This window comes from Xenopus tropicalis, chromosome 1 (assembly GCF_000004195.4).
Source record: "Xenopus tropicalis strain Nigerian chromosome 1, UCB_Xtro_10.0, whole genome shotgun sequence".
In the NCBI taxonomy this organism is placed as follows: domain Eukaryota; kingdom Metazoa; phylum Chordata; class Amphibia; order Anura; family Pipidae; genus Xenopus; species Xenopus tropicalis.
Genome location: NC_030677.2, coordinates 177,179,859 through 177,200,772, shown reverse-complemented (window position 1 = coordinate 177,200,772; position 20,914 = coordinate 177,179,859). Strand labels below are relative to the sequence as shown.

The 20,914-nt window shown below is 39.8% G+C and overlaps 2 protein-coding genes across 4 annotated transcripts in view; one reads left to right on the top strand and one right to left on the bottom strand.

Annotated features, from left to right (window-relative positions):
* The window catches only part of ttc37 (tetratricopeptide repeat domain 37), a 53,507-nt gene extending 49,602 nt beyond the window's left edge, over nucleotides 1–3,905 (bottom strand). The window contains exons 1-2 of one of the 3 annotated variants that reach the window (XM_031895917.1): nucleotides 3,805–3,905; nucleotides 220–316 (exon numbers count right to left, since the gene is read on the bottom strand). In XM_031895917.1, coding sequence (XP_031751777.1) covers nucleotides 220–309 — 90 coding nt within the window. In that variant the 5' untranslated portion in view covers nucleotides 310–316; nucleotides 3,805–3,905. 3 annotated transcript variants of the gene reach the window in all.
* A 518-nt stretch (nucleotides 3,906–4,423) lies between these two features.
* On the top strand, nucleotides 4,424–20,504 carry arsk (arylsulfatase family member K). The gene is made up of 8 exons (XM_018090794.2): nucleotides 4,424–4,971; nucleotides 6,843–6,972; nucleotides 7,633–7,792; nucleotides 8,371–8,653; nucleotides 9,171–9,342; nucleotides 11,530–11,754; nucleotides 12,448–12,675; nucleotides 18,186–20,504. Exons 1-8 carry the CDS (start codon nucleotides 4,840–4,842, stop codon nucleotides 18,464–18,466), a joined length of 1,611 nt encoding a protein of 536 aa, XP_017946283.2. The 5' UTR covers nucleotides 4,424–4,839; the 3' UTR covers nucleotides 18,467–20,504.
* Nucleotides 20,505–20,914: the final 410 nt, after the last annotated feature.

The following is a 20,914-nucleotide window of genomic DNA, read 5'->3' as shown; positions in this document are numbered from 1 at the left end:
CATGCAATGTTGTGCTCACAAATTGTACATGAAGCCCAGGACCTTCACCGCATGATAACTGATGTATCTTTTGCCTGGTACAGCAGCTGCCTTGCATCAAGTGTACAGTATACTGGCATCATTCTTTGTGAGGCCTTAGACTTTCTTTAATCACTCCTATCCAAAATGTCTCAGGAAAGGCAAAAAGTACACATAAAGAAGTAACGGATAAAAGTTCACCTTGCATTGTTTGAGGACCTCTTTGTAGTCTTTATTTCTGATTGCATCTCTGGCATTCTTCAGTATAGCCTTCACTTCTTTATTTGACATAACTGCACTAAAAAAATGCAAATAAAAGCAAATTTAGAAACGTCACAGTTCAGGGTGCATATGTTCATGTATAATATAGATTTTAATTGGCTCTGACACTGAAAAATATTATGCTTGATTTAGGAAGTAATACTTAGGGGAATTATCAGTACTTAGAGGGTGATATCTGCAGGCACTATTATACATAGTAACATAGTAAGTTGGGTTGAAAAAAGACATACGTCCATCACGTTCAACCATAATGCCTATATATAACCTGCCTAACTACTAGTTGATCCAGAGGAAGGCAAAAAACCCTATCTGAAGCCTCTCTAATTTGCCGCAGAGGGGAAAAAATTCCTTCCTGACTCCAAGATGGTAATCGGACCAGTCCCTGGATCAACTTGTACTAAGAGCTATCTCCCATACCCCTGTATTCCCTCACTTGTACTGAGAGCTATCTCCCATAACCCTGTATTCCCTCACTTGTACTGAGAGCTATCTCCCATACCCCTGTATTCCCTCACTTGTACTGAGAGCTATCTCCCATAACCCTGTATTCCCTCACTTGTACTGAGAGCTATCTCCCCTACCCCTGTATTCCCTCACTTGTACTGAGAGCTATCTCCCCTACCCCTGTATTCCCTCACTTGTACTGAGAGCTATCTCCCCTACCCCTGTATTCCCTCACTTGTACTGAGAGCTATCTCCCCTACCCCTGTATTCCCTCACTTGTACTGAGAGCTATCTCCCCTACCCCTGTATTCCCTCACTTGTACTGAGAGCTATCTCCCCTACCCCTGTATTCCCTCACTTGTACTGAGAGCTATCTCCCCTACCCCTGTATTCCCTCACTTGTACTGAGAGCTATCTCCCCTACCCCTGTATTCCCTCACTTGTACTGAGAGCTATCTCCCCTACCCCTGTATTCCCTCACTTGTACTGAGAGCTATCTCCCCTACCCCTGTATTCCCTCACTTGTACTGAGAGCTATCTCCCCTACCCCTGTTTTCCCTCACTTGTACTGACAGCTATCTCCCCTACCCCTGTATTCCCTCACTTGTACTGAGAGCTATCTCCCCTACCCCTGTATTCCCTCACTTGTACTGAGAGCTATCTCCCCTACCCCTGTATTCCCTCACTTGTACTGAGAGCTATCTCTCATAACCCTGTATTCCCTCACTTGTACTGAGAGCTATCCCCCATAACTCTGTATTCCCTCACTTGTACTGAGAGCTATCTCCCATACCCCTGTATTCCCTCACTTGTACTGAGAGCTATCTCCCATAACCCTGTATTCCCTCACTTGTACTAAGAGCTATCTCCCATAACCCTGTATTCCCTCACTTGTACTAAGAGCTATCTCCCATAACCCTGTATTCCCTCACTTGTACTGAGAGCTATCTCCCATAACCCTGTATTCCCTCACTTGTACTGAGAGCTATCTCCCCTACCCCTGTATTCCCTCACTTGTACTGAGAGCTATCTCCCATACCCCTGTATTCCCTCACTTGTACTGAGAGCCATCTCCCATAACCCTGTATTCCCTCACTTGTACTGAGAGCTATCTCCCATAACCCTGTATTCCCTCACTTGTACTGAGAGCTATCTCCCATACCCCTGTATTCCCTCACTTGTACTGAGAGCCATCTCCCATAACCCTGTATTCCCTCACTTGTACTGAGAGCTATCTCCCATAACCCTGTATTCCCTCACTTGTACTGAGAGCTATCTCCCATAACCCTGTATTCCCTCACTATACTGGGACTCTAATTGTATTGTAGGTTTCTGATAAATCTTTGGCTGCCCATCTATATCTCATTGCTGCCATTTCCTTGATCTTCTCACGTGGGTTAAATCGTAATTTTACATAGCATGGAATGAGTCAAACAAGGGTTACTAGTAACAAACCTACTCAATGCTCAGACAGAACCATTCCGCGCTGCCCTGTTATGTGCAGAATGAATGACGGACAGATACCTTGAGCTCCAGGGCTGTATTAAGGCCTTGGTGGGACCTGGGCAAAAATCTAAATTGGTGCACAGACAACTTGTCCCCCATACCATCGCCATACAATGGCAGTTACACACAAAAATAAAATAAAGAGAAAACAAATTGCATTTAGAACTATCACTGATGTAATATCAGTAATAAACATAAAACGTGAATAGTTCTGTGTTTGGGAATCACACTATTTAGGTAAAGATAAAACTTCAATCTCTATGCACCCAATTGTGGCCCCTTGGAGATGTACTGACTGCCCCTGTGCTTTCCTTTCAGGCAGACGTGTCACTATTATTATACATGTTATACATACACATTGGCCACTAACTCACAGTTCTCTGCAGTTCCCAGCTTATATCTTCCCTGTCTTCCTGACACGCAGGGCTCTCTGTCTTTTACCCCCGCCCTCCTACCCACACAGTATAGAACTGCAGGGCTTAGCCTGTGCTCCATTGGCTGCCAGCGACGTCAATCAATTTCCCCACTTACTCCTGTTCGGGTACAGCAGCCAATGGAGCATAGGCTAACTGGGGCAGGCGTGACACCCCTGGCAGCCAATGGAGCACAGGCTGAGCCGGGTAGTTCCTAATTGTGCAGGGAGGGGGAACGAAACCGAGAGCTCAGCATGTTAGAAAGGCAGATGTAAGCTGGGAACTGCAGAGAAATGGTGCTCATCATGTATGGTGAACATGAATAAGTGACACGTCTGCCTGAAAGGGAAACACCGTGCAGACACTGGCAATCAGTACATGTCCGGGGGCTACAATTGCTGCTCGCATAACTAGTGCAGCTGAAAGCAAAAGATTTTGTGCTTAATGAGAGGATGGGAGGGATCTGGGCTTGTTTACTGAAACATCTGAACTCGTTTATGCAGTGCCTATATATGTGTAAATGAGTAATAAAAGATGGCACTGTTTTGGCATGCTGTGTGCCCTGGGTATAAGGTTTATGGAACTGCCTTTGCATTTAAAGCAGCGGTTCTCAACCTGTGGGTCGGGGACCCCTTTGGGGGTTGAACGACCCTTTAACAGGGGTTGGCTAAGACGATCGGGAAAACACATATTTCCTATGGTCTTGGGAATAGTTTTATGGTTTGGGGTCACCACAGCACGAGGAACTGTGTTAAAGTGTCATGGCATTAGGAAGGTTGAGAACCACTGATTTAAAGTAATACGCTAAAAAAACTACTCTTCAAAATATTAATGTACATTTTTCACTGACATGGCTCCTTTTGTAAGTAATAGTTACTTGAAGTTCCTAAACCTGACTGTTTTGCCAACCTGACTGTCCTTTCCCAGCCTGTCAGTTATAGCTTCTAATGCTAACGGACTACTGCTGCACAAATATGGAATCTTACCCTAACTGGACTTTAGGCCCTTCCAAGGGACTCAAGCCACCAAGAAAGCCAAGGGTTCCAAGCTACCAAGGGAGCCAGCCACAATGTTTGGAAACCTCTAATGTAGATAGTTCAAAGTATGGAGAAGTGGTAATTTCATTTTCCAATCAGCCTACTTTGTTTTTGTAGTCTGTTAATTCATACAGAGGCAACAAGTTGTGATATCACCCCCATTGCAGCAGCCAATCAGCAGAACAGTGGGAAGGAAGGAAGATAGCAGCTCCCAGTAGATATCAGAATAGCACTCAATAATAAGAAATCCAAGTCTGGCTTGCTACAGCCATGTGACCTGTGCTCTAATAAACTTCAGTCACACTTTACTGCTGTGCTGCAAGATTATGTGATATCACCCCCTTCCTTTCCTTCCCATCAGCAGAACAATGGGAAGGAAGGAAGATAGCAGCTCCCAGTAGATATCAGAATAGCACTCAATAGTAAGAAATCCAAGTCCGGCTTGGGACTCCTCCAGTTACATGGCAGTAGGAGAAACAATAAGTTATCTGAAAGCAGTTCTAATGTGTAGCGCTGCCTCCTTAAAGCTTAGACTCAGGCACAATGCACTGGTATGGCTGCCTACACACCAATATTAAAACTAAACACATTTGTTGGTTCAAGAATAACATTTTAAATGGTAGAGTGAATTATTTGCTATGTAAACAGCGTAATTTAGAAATAAAAATCATGAAACAGCAATTTATAGTTTTTATTTTTTTTAACATTGCATGTTAACATTTCACTGGCCCCTTATAGCTTAATATTTACTGACTGAAAAGTCTGAAGTACTTAGGGGAAGGTAGGGCTATTAACCCGGAGCCACATAAAAGAGTGTTTTTATATTGCCTGGCAGACTTCGGTGAATTAGTGTGTCTCTTTCAGTATTCCAGCCATGCAAGAAACAGAAGGCTCATCAGTTTTCCACAAAGGATGTCATTTCTTTAAATGAAGACCTTGGTGTGGCTGAACAAGCAGCTCTGCGTGTGGGCAGGAAGGGGAACTGGTGTGACTGTACTTCCTCTAAGTCTCAGGATGAGACATAAACATCAGCTGTGATGCTCCACATTCTGACAGAGTTCTCCTTTTACTCTGGGGAAATGATCACTTCAGAGTCTGTTGCCTGTTGCATCTGAAAGGCCAGACAAGCAGTGTCTGCAATGATTCAAAAATGTATTGCTGTGTCCCTTTTTCTCTTTTCTGCTGTGCCCGAGGATATCCCTGTGAGAGCACTTTCACTTTCCCCAAACAGTCCCAAGCATAATGTGGTAATGGTAATGAGCGACGCCTTTGTAAGTATCACATTACATTCCTCTGCTGCTGCTGCTGCTGCTTCCTCGAAATGTACTGTTTGTTGCAGAGATACAACTCTGTTTACCGATCACTGTATCACATCCATGTTGCTGCAATTACTTCTAGCTATTTATAAAAGTTGTAGATTGCAAAAGCAGCTACGTTTATGTTTTGAGCATTGGGCTCGCTCAGAATCAGGAGTTAGTGCTGTCTTTGCCAAAAAAAACAAAAACCTTTTCTTACCCTAGCTACAGAAGCTTTAAATTTATAATTAATCGCCAGCAGAGCCAGGTCCATTAGCTAATTTCTATAAAGGTTGATAGGAAATAAATATTTTCTTTGAGCTGTATATTCAGGCATTTTTTTAGGGCTCTGGCACACGAGGAGATTTGTCGCCGGCAATTTTTAAAAGCGATTTGGCGACAAGACGCCAATGCTAAACCAATGGAAATCGCCAGCGTCAAAACATACGAGGCTACTTCAAGTCGCCTGCTGTTTCAAATCGCACACAGACCCTTTTCTGAGCGACTTGAGTAAACATGTGGGAGGGGTAACTGTTGAGTGGTACCATGGGTAGCAGATCACCTGGAGCTCAACTCGCATGAAAGCTGCAATCGGCCTGTGTATATACAGGTATAGGACCCAATTTACGGGAAGGCCATCTCCCAAAGACTCCATTTTAATCTAATAATTTACATTTTTAAAAATGAGAAAAATTTCCTTTTTCTCTGTAATAATAAAACAGTACCTTGTAATTGATTCCAACTAAGATAGAACAATCAGGAGAACAATCCTAATGGGTTTATATCCTTATAGACAGTGCTAAGTGTGATGCCATTATGTTATTTGTGTCACTGTTGCCTTAGGGCTCTGGCACACGGGGGAGATTAGTCGCCCGCGATAAAACTCCCTGTTCGCGGGCGACTAATCTCCCCGAGTTGCCTACCCCTGCCATCCCACCGGCGAACATGTAAGTCGCCGGCGGGATGGCAGACGCGGCGGCGCGATTTCGCGCAAATCGCCGAAAAAGACTCGCGAGTCTTTTTCGGCGATTCCCTGAAATTGCCCCGCCGCGTCTGCCATCCCGCCGGCGACTTACATGTTCGCCGGTGGGATGGCAGGGGTAGGCAACTCGGGGAGATTAGTCGCCCGCGAACAGGGAGTTTTATCGCGGGCGACTAATCTCCCCCCTGTGCCAGAGCCCTTAAGCCTGGTGCCATTCAAGTACAATCTACTGTTTTATTATTACAGAAAAATCTACTGTTTTATTATTACAGAGAAAAGGGAAATATGTTTTAAAAATTTTATTTATTTTATGATAATGAAGTCTATGGGAGATGGCCTTCCCATGATTTGGAGCCTCAGGAAAACCAGGTTTCCAGATAACAGATCCCATATCTGTATTTAGCATAACAAGTAATTTACTACAGGTATGGGATCCATTATCCAAAAAACAATTATCCAGAAAGCTCTGAATTATGGGAAGACCATCTCCCATAGACTCCATTATTAGCAAATCATTTTAATTAACAAAAAAATATATTTTTTCTCTGTAATAATAAAAGAGTACCTTGTACTTGATCCCAACTAAGATATTCATATATACATCAATGGATGCAAAACAGTCCTATTGGGTTTAACGTTTAAATGATATTTTAGTAGACTTAAGGTATGGAGATCTAAATTAGGGAAAGACTCCTTATGCCCCCTTTACCCCAGGTCCCTTACCTGCATCATGTTTCAATTTACAGGTGAATTGCTTGCATTTTTATATATATATATATATATATATACTCCATGTAAATAATGTCTTTGAATAAAAACCTCTTATGAATAATACATTTATGAGAATGTTGTATTTCCATTTTAGGATGGAAGATTAACCCTTCTTCCTGAAAAAAGCTTGGTGTCCCTTCCATACATAAACTTTATGAAACAGCATGGGGCCTTATTTCTGAATGCCTACACAAACTCTCCTATCTGCTGTCCCTCCCGTGCAGGTAGGGTATTGGAACCAGCTACAAACCCTGGGATTTGGAGGCTGGGTCAAATACATTAAATCATTGTCTTTTTTTAAAATTATTACAAAAAAATGAGGTTTGGACCGCTTTGCTAACTTGATTTTTTATCATTTGTCAGAATGGAAAATGTAGGAAATGGGCAAAGGCAGGGCTCACATTGCTCAAGTGAGCCACAAGCAAATGTAAAAAAGACTTGGAGAGCAAGCATCAAAAAAAAGTTCATGGAGGTGCCAAATAAGCTAAGATTGGCTAATAGGTAGCCTTTATGCACACTATCAGCTTACAGGAGGCTTTATTTGGTAGTAAATCTTGTTTTTATTCAACCAATACTTGCCCCCAAGTCAGGAATTCAAAAATAACTACCAGGGTTGGGGGCACTGAGAGCAACATCAAAGGGTTTGAGAGCAACATGTTGCCCCTGAGCCACTGGTTGGAGATCACTGCTATATATATGATCTCCATTGTACCAAGAAATGCTCTACTGTTCCTTCGCCATAAGATTTAGTTAGAATAGAACGGTGGGCTCGCCAAGTAGCTATTGAGGTTTGAGGGACAGCAAAACACAAAAAATACTGAATTTAAAATATTTTTCTGTGCAGATATTGCTTTCTTAATTTATGAATTATATCTTATTCACAGCTATGTGGAGTGGTCTGTTTCCCCATTTAACAGAATCATGGAATAATTACAAGTGCCTAAATTCAGAATACCCAACATGGATGGACAAAGTGGAGAAGAATGGATATGTTACACAACGGCTAGGAAAACAAGATTACACAAGTGGTTCTCATTCTCTAAGGTGGGTTGAAAGTATACCTACTCAACCCCCAAGGTGTAATCAAACCCAACGAGTATATGTTCTGGTGCTCTTGTGGGCCTGCACCTGGGCCGACACAGTAGCTCCATGTGCAGGAACATCAGAAAGCTGTTGGTAGTGTAGGAGTGGCTTCTTGGCCTGCATTTAGCCACAGGCCAAGAATCCGCCTGGTGTTGCACTAGCCTAACTGAAAGTATTTGTTCCCTTTTGTAAGCTCCATGATAATGTTTCTTTTGTGTGTCTTCTTGCGCCATTAAGATAGGAGCACTGAAATTGTGGCCCTTGTGCATATACCTGTACATGAATATCCTGTTGATGTCACATTTTTTCTGCTCCAAAAATCTGGCATTGTAATACTTGCCACATCTTTACTGCACCTAGTTGTAGCAGCAAACTGCTGGTAATGGCACAAAAACATAGGAAATTTCTTATATGGATAAAAGGAAAGTTCAATTTTGAATTAAAAGGGGAACTTGATTTTGATTATCATACCCAGAAGATAATAATATTATCAGATTTTGAGTGGTGAACTCTCTTTGCTTTGAATATTGTTTTTTCAGTAACCGTGTAGAAGCCTGGACTCGAGATGTTCCTTTTTTGCTCAGACAAGAAGGCAGGCCCTGTGCCAACCTTACTGGAAACAAGACCCAGACTCGAGTTATGACACAGGACTGGAAGAATGCAGATACAGCGGCAGGATGGATACAAAAAGCAGCTCAAAACAGTTCACAGCCCTTCTTTCTCTATTTGGGTCTAAATTTGCCACATCCCTATCCTTCAGAAAACATGGGAGAGAATTTTGGATCCTCCACATTTCTAACTTCTTCTTACTGGCTTCAAAAGGTACATATTGCAGAAATATCAGAATGTTGCACCCAGAAGGGTCACAATTAACTGGCAACCCTCCAGATTTTTAACTCCAGCCTAATTGTCTGTCCCTGCCTTAGAAATAACACACGTGTGTCAATAATACATTTTGAAAGACATAGGGGTGTATTTATTAACAGTGGAGCAAACATCACTGGTAATGTTGCCCATAGCAACAAATCAGATTTTTGCTTTTGTTTTCTAACTTGTAGGTGACCGTTAAAATCGAATTGCTGATTGTTTGGTATGGGCAACATCACCGGTGATGTTTGTCTCCAATGTTAATGAATACACCCCATTATGAAACATTCTCACACATTCTAGTAATCTCCAGCAACAAATCGGCAGGTAGTATTTACTGGTCTACTGTTTCAAAGGAGGAAATATGATTGGTTCAGCTGTTACTAAATTACCCTCTTTATGCTGCGGTCTGAAATTTGTGCTGATGGGTAAAAAAAGGAACTTAATACTAAATAATACTGTTAACTTTTAGGTGTCATATAAGAATGTTACTGTTCCTGAGTGGAAACCATTGCAAAGCATGCATCCGGTGGATTACTACTCGTCTTACACAAAGAATTGCACTGCACCCTTTACAGACCAGGAAATCCGAGATATAAGAGCAAATTATTATGCTATGTGTGCCGAGGCAGATGGCTTACTTGGTAAGAGAAATTGTAAACAAAAGATTGTCATTTTACTGCTGGCAACTCAAAAAACAGATTGTCAGTTCCATTATCCAGAAATCTGTTATCGAGAAGTCTCAAAATTATTTCCCTCTCCCATAGATTCCATTTTAATTAATTAATTACAATTTTTACAATTTATTTACTTTTTTCCTGTAATAACATTAACTTGTACTTGACGCTACCTAAGATATCATTAATCCTCATTGGAGGCAAAACAATTCTATTGGGTTTATTTAATGTTTATTTAAACAATTTGTTATCAGATTTAAGTTATGGAGAAATGGAAAGACCCCTTATTTGGAAAACCACAGGTCCCAAGCACTCTGGTTAACAGGTCCTATACCTGTATTTATTTGGAACAACAAATCAATTTGTGCCCCAAATTTTATTCCCCCTATTCCCTGTATTGGACCCTTATTATAGCTGAAGAAGAACAGTTTTAAAATATCTGATGGGTAAGTTGGGAAGTCAAAATGAAAGTTTTCAATAACAAAGCCAAGGAAAAGTATTGTCCATAACATTAACAATAAAATGCCACGACTGCTGAGCCTACTAGGGGAAAACATTATGAGGCGACACAATGAAAAAGAAAATAAAAAGTCAGTGCAGCATGGCCTTTATAAATGCTGAGCTTTGACAATACATTCATGGTGAAGGCAGGTAAACAACAGCAAAAACAGACATATTTTAAATAAATTGCTGACAGTGACTCATGTTTTCTGCCAACTTCTTATTTAGTTTCCCTGGGCAACATATTTTCTTTTACATACATTGCTTATATTAAAGCTGCTGTGCGGGATTGCTGATTCTGTGTAGGTGACAGGATGCATTAGGCATACAGTTTCATGTGGCACATCTTGTCCAGCCCTCCCAGCTAATTATAGGCTCTTATAGTCATTCTCTGAAGTCTGTTTTAGGTTCTAACACTAACTCAGAGCAAGGTAGTGCAGTTTTTCTACTGATGTGGCGATTCAATTGAAACAGTTCAGTTGAACTGTTATTGCAAAAGCTTACTCTTTAATGCACAGCGGGGACTTTTTATGTGCTAAAAATTACAAACTTGGCAGTTAGTTGCAAATTAAACCCCATTCGTTAAAGGTACTTTCATCCAAATGCACTCTTTGTATTTTTGTATAGTTGTGCTCAGCGCCACTCTGTCCTCCCTACCTTCTATTCTGAAGTGAGCACTGCTTCCACCCCTTTATCCGGGAGGTAGCACACTTGTGCCTAAAGATTCAGGTGCAGACATCACTTGCACTCCATACACCAGAAATGACACCAAACTGCATCCACTTTGCAACAAAATACATGTGCAGTTAATTTTTTGGAAAACCGATGCAATGGTGTCAGACACTATGCCCCCCCTATGCCCCAAGCCAATAGGCACGGCACACTTGTGCCTAAAGAATCAGGTGCAGACATCACTTGCACTCCATACACCAGAAATGACACCAAACTGCATCCACTTTGCAACAAAATGCATGTGCAGTTAATTTTGGGAAAACCGATGCAATAGTGTCAGACACTATGCCCCCTTTGCAACCACCCTTGGGATTTAAAAATATACTTATAATGACAAGGAAACATGGGGGGGCACCCTATTTGTTTGGTACCCTATATGCTCCCCCTTATTACTCCTCTTTTAATACTCCTCCTTACACTCTTCTGAAAAATTGCACCAGTTGTTTTTTCTTAATGCCTTGCTCTCCTTTCCCAGATTCCCTGGGTGCCTCAGGGATGCCAATTTATTCCAGACACAGCACCTGGACAGCTCCATAGACAGACAGGGAGGGATCTGATCTGACTAGCAAGGGTGCATAATATTAACATCAATTTGTTTCTGCCTTTTTTTCTGTGAAAACAAAACACATGGCAAAATGCTTGTGTGAATTCACAAAGATTTTCACTTTTGGTTAAAACACGAATTTCGCCACAGGCTTGTACTGGATGAAAAAGTTTAGTCATCAGTAGTGAACAAATGTCTGTAAAGCGCTGCCTAAATGTATCAGTGCTATGGTGATAGTAATTTTAAAAAATATGTACTGCAATTTAGTATATTTCTTACTTCATATTCAGGATAGGCCAATAGTTCCCAGGTATGTTTAATAGTAACAATAATATATGTGTTTTCATTTTGTAGACTAACATGTAATCCCCCCTCAGGTGAGATCATTTCAGCACTGAATGATACAGGACTTCTGAGTAGGACCTATGTGGTGTTCACTTCAGACCATGGAGAGCTTGCCATGGAGCACCGACAGTTTTATAAAATGAGCATGTACGAAGGAAGCTCCCATGTCCCTCTGCTAATAATGGGACCCGGAATAAGTCCAGGACAGCAAATATCAACTATAGTGTCACTTGTGGATCTTTACCCTACAATGCTTGGTAAGGACTAAAGTTACAGCAGGGCTCAGTTGATATATCAAATGCAGTTTCACCAATCTCAGCACTCCCTTGTGGCTGCAATTACGCAGGAATTATTGGGGTAAAAATGCAATCTTTTTTACGACGAAACAACAGCCGCTGGCGACAAAATAATAGCCGCGGGCGACGAAACAATAGCCGCGTGACAAAATAATAGCCGCGGGCAAAATTTTTTTGTCGCACGACATTTTCGCCGTTTCGCGGATCTTTTGAAAGATTCGCAAATTTTTCGGCGAAACGGAACAGATTCGCTCATCACTATCTGTGACCAATGGTCACAGAAAGGATCGTTTGTACACTCCACAAATGTTCAGAGCTGATTGGTCAGATATGGAAGTAGAAACAATAGGAATTCTGACAATTCCACGCTAAATGCATGCCTTTGCTCAGGTGCTTTCAAAGGAGCCTGATCAAAATTTTCTATCCTGATCAACGAGATGACCGATATCCAAGGCTTTTGAAATATCGGTTGCCTCGTCAATGTACCATACATGTACCGGATATCATATCAACCTGGTTTGTACAATAATATCGGTGCATGTATGGGCACCTTATGTGTAAAGGCTTGGTTCCTTCCTTACCTCATTTAAAGTTGTGTTACGTGGTATTTGATCTTATACATTATGGTTTACAGCATTTTTGTTTTTCCTACAGAAATTGCAGGAGTTCAAATTCCTCAAAATATTAGTGGATTTTCCCTTATGCCTTTATTGTCTGCACGTTCAGAAAAGAATGTACCATCCTGTACCAATGCACATCCTAACTGGGCACTGAGTGAGTTTCACGGATCCGATGCAAATGCTTCAACCTACATGCTTAGGGATAATTACTGGAAGTACATTGCATATGCTGATGGGGATTCAGTGATTCCACAGTTGTTTGGTAGGTTACTTTTATACAGTGATGTTTCTATTAGGCATTTGGAGTGTTGTAGGTCATGCTCGGTATGTCTTGCCAAGGATTATCATATATGATAAAAAGGTCAAATATTTAATCAAAAGTAATTAAGAAAATACATGGCTTAAAGTATATTGAGAATATTTGTGGCTGAACTTTTCATGGTTTATGGCTAAACAGTTACTTGCACAGTCCTGGTTTTCCTGTCTTCTGCCCTGCCCTACTTGTGTGTGCCATACTCTGCCTGCCCTATGCTGCCTGTGTGTGCCATATTCTCTACCTTTGTGAGCCATACCCTATGTCAAACGGATTTTAATGAGTAACCGTACTTTAAGCACAGCCCCGTGCACATGCTAAATTTCTGCATTCTGCCAGATTAAAGGTAGGGTAACAAAGAGAATGGAAAAGGCTTCTTATACAAGGCTTATTAAAGAAAGAAAACTTTGCAACAGCCAAGAATTTTAAACTAATGACCTGATCTGCCATGTACATTTGTTTTGCTGTGACCCCGTTCAGGGCCGCCATTGGAAACTTTGGGGCCCCACACAAGTTATTTATACGGGGACCCCATGAACCCAAGCATGCAGTACCAACATTTTAGCCCACGTCCCTTGTGTGTGCAATATAACATATAACAGCTGATATTACTTTATAATAAGCAGTTCATATTAATGTGATGAATGTGGTAATTAACAGTCAGTTCATTGGGGGTCAGTGGAGTGCCCTACGTTTAACCTCTTCCCACCTACCTTCCCCTGCTCTGTGCTGTAATTGCTTGATATGGAAATTACTTACGTTTTTGAATAAGTTATATAGCTGCGTACGTTTAGGGGCCCAATGACATTACTGTGGGGCCTAATAACTAGTCAGTAACTAGACAGTAACAAAGATGAATGTGTTAAAGGAAAACTATACCCCAAAATGAATACTTAACCAGCAGATAGTTCATATTATGTTAAGTGACCTATAATCTCGCCAAACTGGAATACAGTTATAGGACCCGTTATCCAGAATGCTCGGGACCAAGGGTATTACGGATAAGGAATCTTTCCGTAATTTGGATCTCCATACTTTAAAGTCTACTAAAAAATTAATAAAACATTAATTAAACCCAATAGGATTGTTTTGCATCCAATAAGGATTAATTATATCTTAGTTGGGATCAATTACAAGGTTCTGTTTTTATACTACAGAGAAAAAGGAAATCAGTTTTAAAATTCTGAGTTATTTGATTAAAATGGTGTCTATGGGAGATGGGCTTTCCATAATTTGGAGCTTTCTGGATAACGGGTTTCCAGATAAGGGATCCCATACCTGTATATATATATATATATATATATATATATATATATCAGTAAATATTGCCCTTTTACATCCTTTCCCTTGAGCCACCATTTAGTAATGGGCTGTGTGCTCCCTCAGAGATCACGTCACAGGAAATAATGCAACTCTAACTGTAACAGATAGAACTCCATCTATTAAGTGGCTGATGGCGCCTAGCATGTATGTGTGCCCTTGGTTTGTTTGTGTGCACTGTGAATCCTATGATCCAAGGGGGCGGCCCTTAATTCTTAAAATGGCAATTTTCTATTTAGGAGTACCCAATAGCACATACTACTAAAAAAGTATATTTTTATGAAAGTGGTTTATTTAGATGAAGCAGGGTTTTACATATGAGTTTGTTTATGCAATATATTTTATAGAGACCTACATTGTTTGGAGTATAATTTTCCTTTAATAAGTCAATATTTTAATTAGGGAGGTTTATATGATTAATGTGCTAATAAGTCAGTATTTTAATTGGGGGGTCAGTGGAGTTTCTACGTAAGTTATTTTGAAAGTAATTACATTAACATTTATTTTTAAAGCGCTAAACATATTCCGCAGCGCTGTACAATAAGTGGGTTACATACATTGGACATACAGAATAACATATAAAGCAATCAATAACCGATACAAGAGGTGAAGAGGGCCCTGCCCAAAAGAGCTTACAATCTACAAGATTCAAGTTTTAGCACAAGTTATGTAAATTGCTTAACAGTAGGGGCCCAATGACCAGTCATTCCCCTGCTGCAAAGTTCATGTAAAAGGCGCTGATATAATTCAGTTAATAGATCCCAATATAAACAGCTGTTATTACTTTATAATAAACAGTTCATATAAATAGTTAAAATAAATAATAAATCTGCTAATAAATCAGTGGAATTTATCTTAAGTTTTTTTCATTCATTAGGTCAGTGGAGTTTGTCCCTCCAAATCTCTGTATTGTGTTTTTGCTTAATACACAAGTTATTGTATATACTCGAGTATAAGCCGATCCGAATTTAAGCCAAGGTACCTAATTTTACCTGGAAAAACTTATTGACTTGAGTTAAAGCCTAGGGTGGGAAATACCAAATATATACCTAATAAATATAAATAATAAATACCAATAAAATGACATTAATTAAGGCTCAGTAAATGTCACCATAACTGTAAGCCTATCTAGTAATAATAATTCAGCTAATTCAGTCACACACACTATAGGTCACTGATTAATCATTTTCATGCTAGCCATATGTCCCTTTATGTTTACTTTACTTTTTATGTGCAGGTAATGGATAAAATGATGGTGGCAGACAGAGTGCTTTGTTGGCAGCAGTTTCCCAAAAATACTTGTACCTTGAAACTGCAGGGGCATCACTCCCGCCCAGGGGCACAAAAGAAGGCACTATTAGTGGGGCTGGTGGGTTGGCGGGAATCGCTGGCCGTGTGGTCCCAGAAGAGAAGCGGGCAAGAAAGGGGCACGTGACGTCACTTCCGCCAGGCGTGCAGAATAGCGCACTATTAGGTACATTTATGGAGATGAAAAACTCCGCTTATACACGAGTAAATACAGTACTTATGTTTCTCTGCAAGTTACGTCGTTTTCTAGGCAGTTTTTGCGGATGTTATGCAAATTTCATACGTTTTACGTATCTTACAGTAGATTTCACAGGGCCCATCACAATTGTACCCCCTATACCCCCGATGGTGGCCCTGACCCCACTGATAGGTCTGCTAAAGCAGATGCTATACCTAGGGGAACTTACAATACGTGTGCATGCCATAATGTGAAACTGTCATTTTGCTCTTTGTAGAGTTAAAACATCTAATGCAAGGTGTTAGAAATAAGAGCAATTTTATCAAACAGACTGCTCTGAAATTGGTTATATGGAGTTAGAACATGCTATTTTGGGCACTGTTGCATAGAAACTGTTTCCCGCACAACAATATTTATTGTAAGCTTGAACTACTAGGAACTAGAGATAGCAGTGGTGAAAAATATTGCTTTCTGTGGGTCATTTGGTCTGCCCTTTGGAAAGTGAATTAAGTGGAAGTAATCAGTCCATAAATAGGCCAGCGCAGTATTAAAGGGATTCTGTCATGTTTTTTATGGTGGTGTTTTTATTACTAAATTATACAGTGTGTATTGCAAATAATTCATTCTACCATTTAAAATTGTATTCTAAAACCAAATACAGGTATCGGATCTGTTATCCAGAATGCTCAGGACCTGGGGTCTTCCGGATAAGGGATCTTTCTGTAGTTAAATCTCCATGCTTTAGGTTAACTAAAAAATAATTTAAACCCAATAGGATTGTTTTGCTTCCAATAAATATTAATTATATCTTAGCTGCGATCAAGTATAAGGTTCTGTTTGAATATTACAGAGAAAAAAGAAATCATTATAATCATTTGTTTAAAAAGGAGTCTATGGGAGATGGCCTTTCTGTAATTTGGAACTTTCTGGATAAATGGTTCCTGGATAATGAATCCTATACATGTAATGTATTTCTCAGTGTATTGTGCCTGAGTCTGAGCTTTCAGAGAGCCAGCACTTTATTATAGATCTGCTTTCAGGTAATCTATTGATTCTCCTGGAGGAGCCATATCCAGACAGCCAATTATTTTGTCAGTTGTTAATATGTTAGTAATATAATGTGACCACACCTGTATTTTACAATTCTAAAAAAAATACTACCCTGCGACTGCCATCCCTTTGACATAGATGAAAACTTTTTAAAGAAATGTAAATATGGTAAATAGAAAAAGATTAAAAAAGCAATAGTAGCAAACATTACTACTTAAGAACATTATCAGTACTTTATACATATGACATTTGATTACATTTTATATAAATTACTATTTTGTAACATTGGATTTGTTTATTTGCTATAGGACATAAAATCAGATTTTGTCATGAGAATATACAAGTGTAATGTTTAACAATTTGTAACTTTTTACTTCCATTTTTCTCATATAACCTATCCTAAAGTGTATCTACAGCATATACTGTATATTTATACACACATATTGCTTTTTAGTACCTACATTTTAGGGAACTTTGCTTAGCTTACAGTTGAGATGACATCGACAAAGAAATCCTTTTTGTAACTCTTCATTATAATGTAATGATATGGGGCAGATTTACTAACATTTCTAATTTTTTAAAATTTTCAAATTCAAATCAACTCATTTCCACAAATGTCTGAACTAAAAAAGTCTGCACCGGAAAAGTAGCAATAAAGTTGCGTAAATCCATATTTTTTTAACTTATCGGATGAAAACAGTTTTAGCTGGCGAATTATCGGAATAGGATTTTTAGCTGTTTGGACACATAGTAAATCTCGGAAAAGGTGCAATTTTTTTCCCCTTTTTTTCCCTTTTAGTGCTAAAAATACAAATCAGCAAAGAAAAAAAAAAAAAACAGTCGTTAGTAAATGGCCCCCTAAATGTCTAAGAAGCCAGATATACCTTACAGAAGTTTTAGTATGTTGCAGAGAGTGCTATTCTGAATTTGCACTTGGTCTTTATTTTATTTTTTAAATATAAGCTTTATTTTCAGCAACTCTCCACGTGGGAATTTTAGAAGCTAACATTTTGGCAACCCCAAGTGACTTAGCCTTTCCTTCTCCTTTAGTGGGTCGCGGATCGTGTAGTTGGTCCAAGTGGGTAAAAATATGGGTTCAGGGTCTAAGTTTAAAAAATTGGACCTGGGCAGGACTCTAACACCCAGGATTCTAACACCCAGTAAAGGTCCCCATACACCATAAGATCCGCTCATTTGGCGATGTCTTCTCCCGATATCCTCCACCAGAAACCAGGGTAATTTGATCGTTTGGCCCTGGCCGATGCGGTGCCCAATCCGACTAGATTTTGTAACCTGCCTGATCGAGATCTGGCCGATTTCAGGCCAGATATCGGTCGGCCAGGCCCTACACGGGCCGATTAGCTGCGAATCGGTCCAAGGGACCTTAAGAGCAAAAAATTCTCAGGTCTAGGCCAGTAGTTGAACCCAGTTGCAAAATACATTTAGAACACAAACAAAATATGGGGCTCATTAACCAAAGCAGCACCATGTGCAAAGCTCAAAACTCAAGCACAATATACCATGTTTTTACAAAGCATTCCACCTACATAAAATTGTATGTCATGCAATTTTTCATTAATCTCTGTACATTTGTTGTTTTCAGATTTATCATCTGATCCAGATGAGCTAAGAAATGTAGCTGCGCAGGTTCCTGAGAAGGTACAAGAAATGGATAAGAAGCTTCGTTCCATTATTGACTATGCAAAAGTGTCTGCCTCTGTCCATGTGTACAACAAGCAGCAGTTTGCTCTCTGGAAGGCAAGCATAGGGGCAAACTACACAAATGTAATTTCTAACCTACGGTGGCATTCGGACTGGAACACAAGACCAAATACGTACGAAATGGCAATAGAGAAGTGGCTGAAAAGCACACGCCAACATTAAAACAAAAAACAGATTATTTTCCCGATATTCAATATAATTCTCAACTATTGCTCTTGCATTCCTTCTGTCCTCAACATGTAATGCTGTGTGGCAGTTTATTGAAATTACAGGAAAACAGCACTTTTATGATATAGAATTCAATATACAATGTACAGTACAATCAAGTAAGGCAAAGTTGCCAGTATTAGAGGGTCGTCTACCCCCTTGTCCAACATGAGTGAAATGAATAGGACGTGTGCTGAACATTCTTTTAGCCTAATGTTTTATTCATGAAAAAATCAATGTTTTTGTGATTTCTTATGCTATAAAAGGAAACAGAAGCTACTCCGTGTTTTGTTCTTGTAAAAGGAGATAATTATATTACCAGTGTACAGATAGACCTCCTGAATAAAGCCAGAGATACACGATTAATGCTCTCCTACCTGCGGTAATGTAAATTACCAGTAGGAAGAAAATGCATTGCTTCAGCTTTCCAAAGTCATCTTGAGGCAGAGAATTCAGAGGAAACTAGTCACCACCACTAGAGGCATTAAAAAAGGTGTACTGCTAAACAGAGCCTCATTTAGGCTGCCAGCTCACATAAGGGCTACCAAACAGCCATCACAGCCTTTAAATGGTACCACCAGGTACATTTTGCTCCCCAACTCTTATCACATTTGAATGTGGGTCATGGGTAAAAAAGGTAGGGGATCCCTGATCTAACAAAACAGACATCACATGCGTGAAGAGAGGGCGTTGCATTCGGATGATCTAACTGCTGTCTGATAATCCTTTGTGCTCACACATTCACACTTTAGAATGTTATAATTTGTAATGCTATTATACGTGCAACTCCGATAATAACCCAGGAAGTATGTTGTACATGTACAGCTGGCTGGAACCATGACCTGCAGCTCTTGGGCTGGTGGCACAATGGGAGATTAGTTACCTGCGATAAATCTTTACTACTGCGGGTGACTAATCTTTCCAAAACGCCTTCCCATTGGCAAGAATGTGAATTGCCGGTGGCATGGCATTCGCATCACTTCGGTTTTCCAAAGTTGCCCAACTTCGGGTGACTTCGGAAAACTAAAGCAATGGTTGCCAGTGGCAGGCCAAGCTAGAACTGCTCCTGACACCTTCGATTGCACACCCCCTCCCCAGTGACGAATGCATATTAACTGTCAGAGCAAGTGGCAGCTATTTTGTAAACACACACCCCGCATTTGCGCAGAATAGCTGGCAGTCATTGACAATCTTCTGAACCTGAACTATAAGGGAAACTGAAAACCAGAAAAAGTATGTGCCTAGCACCCCCACCACCTCTGCTCCCTAGGCACATGATTCTTCTGCCTACCCCTAGTTTCAGCCCTGCTGGTTGCTAAACCAAAGGGTTGGATGTGAAGCAAAGCAAAACAGCAAGTGCCATTTAAGACTGACTTCCCCTTCATAAATTGCCTATAGTATCACACACCAAAGTCTCAAACAATTGATCTTTTTATTGCTATGTGGTTTATAATACAGTTTATATATGTGCATCTGGTTATAGCTAAATGTTGCACAGCACCAGGGAAATGTATTGGCTTTGTGCAATCACAATAGTGTTCCCTGGAGTTCCAGTCTGAAAGCAGTAAGACTTACTAACCAGAAGTACCTTGTTTTTCATAACTACAAGCCACTTAAACTTTAGTCAATCCCAGCTGGATTAAACTAGTTTGTTTCATCCACACGTATGTTCCACTCATTTATTCTCCATACAATACTTTTATTATGTTAAGTAGATTTATGAACAGCTTCTTAAATTGGCTTCTGCCTGACTAACATCTCTATCAGATGATTAAAATTATGCAAAATCTCCAATCTACCTACATTCTAATCTTCCCAAAATGTTTTGTTTGAGATGTTGTAAACAGTTAATGAATCCACAATTAATAAATTAATAGATTCATATTATATTAATATATCAATATCGTAATGTATTGTTTATGTTACTATATTACATATTGATATTTTCTGTCAAAAAGTAGGTAATTGAATAAAAGTCAATTACATTTCTTAAGTTACATTCTAAGTAGCATTCAGAACTGTCTTACTGAATATGGATGTATACAGTTATATGGCTTGGCTTTTTCAAAGTATACTTAGTATTGTTACTATTAGTAACAAAGGTTTGAGGTGTTATGGTGTTATTTGCTGCAAATAAATGGTTAAAATAGTTTTCCAGCCGACCCAATCAGAAACCTAAAAAAAAAATGCATTTAAATTAAACAATTCAGGCAGGATTTGGGCAATGTTGAATAAAGTGTGAGATGATTCACTTGGAATTATCTAGATTACCAGACATTTTCTTTTCAAACACATTAAATTGTAGAGCCTACATGTTCTGGTTTGTGCCTAAATGCTAGCTCAGGTGTTAGAATAGGTTTAGGGCTAAACTCCATTGCAGATTGCATCAGATCGACTAATAGC

Bases quoted from the DNA above. Each gene is read 5' to 3' on its own strand.
- arsk (XM_018090794.2), top strand. From the start codon at position 4,840: ATGATTCAAAAATGTATTGCTGTGTCCCTTTTTCTCTTTTCTGCTGTG. The intron at 4,972-6,842 runs GTAAGTATCACA...TTTCCATTTTAG, and splicing joins TGGTAATGAGCGACGCCTTT to GATGGAAGATTAACCCTTCT. The intron at 6,973-7,632 runs GTAGGGTATTGG...TCTTATTCACAG, and splicing joins CTGCTGTCCCTCCCGTGCAG to CTATGTGGAGTGGTCTGTTT.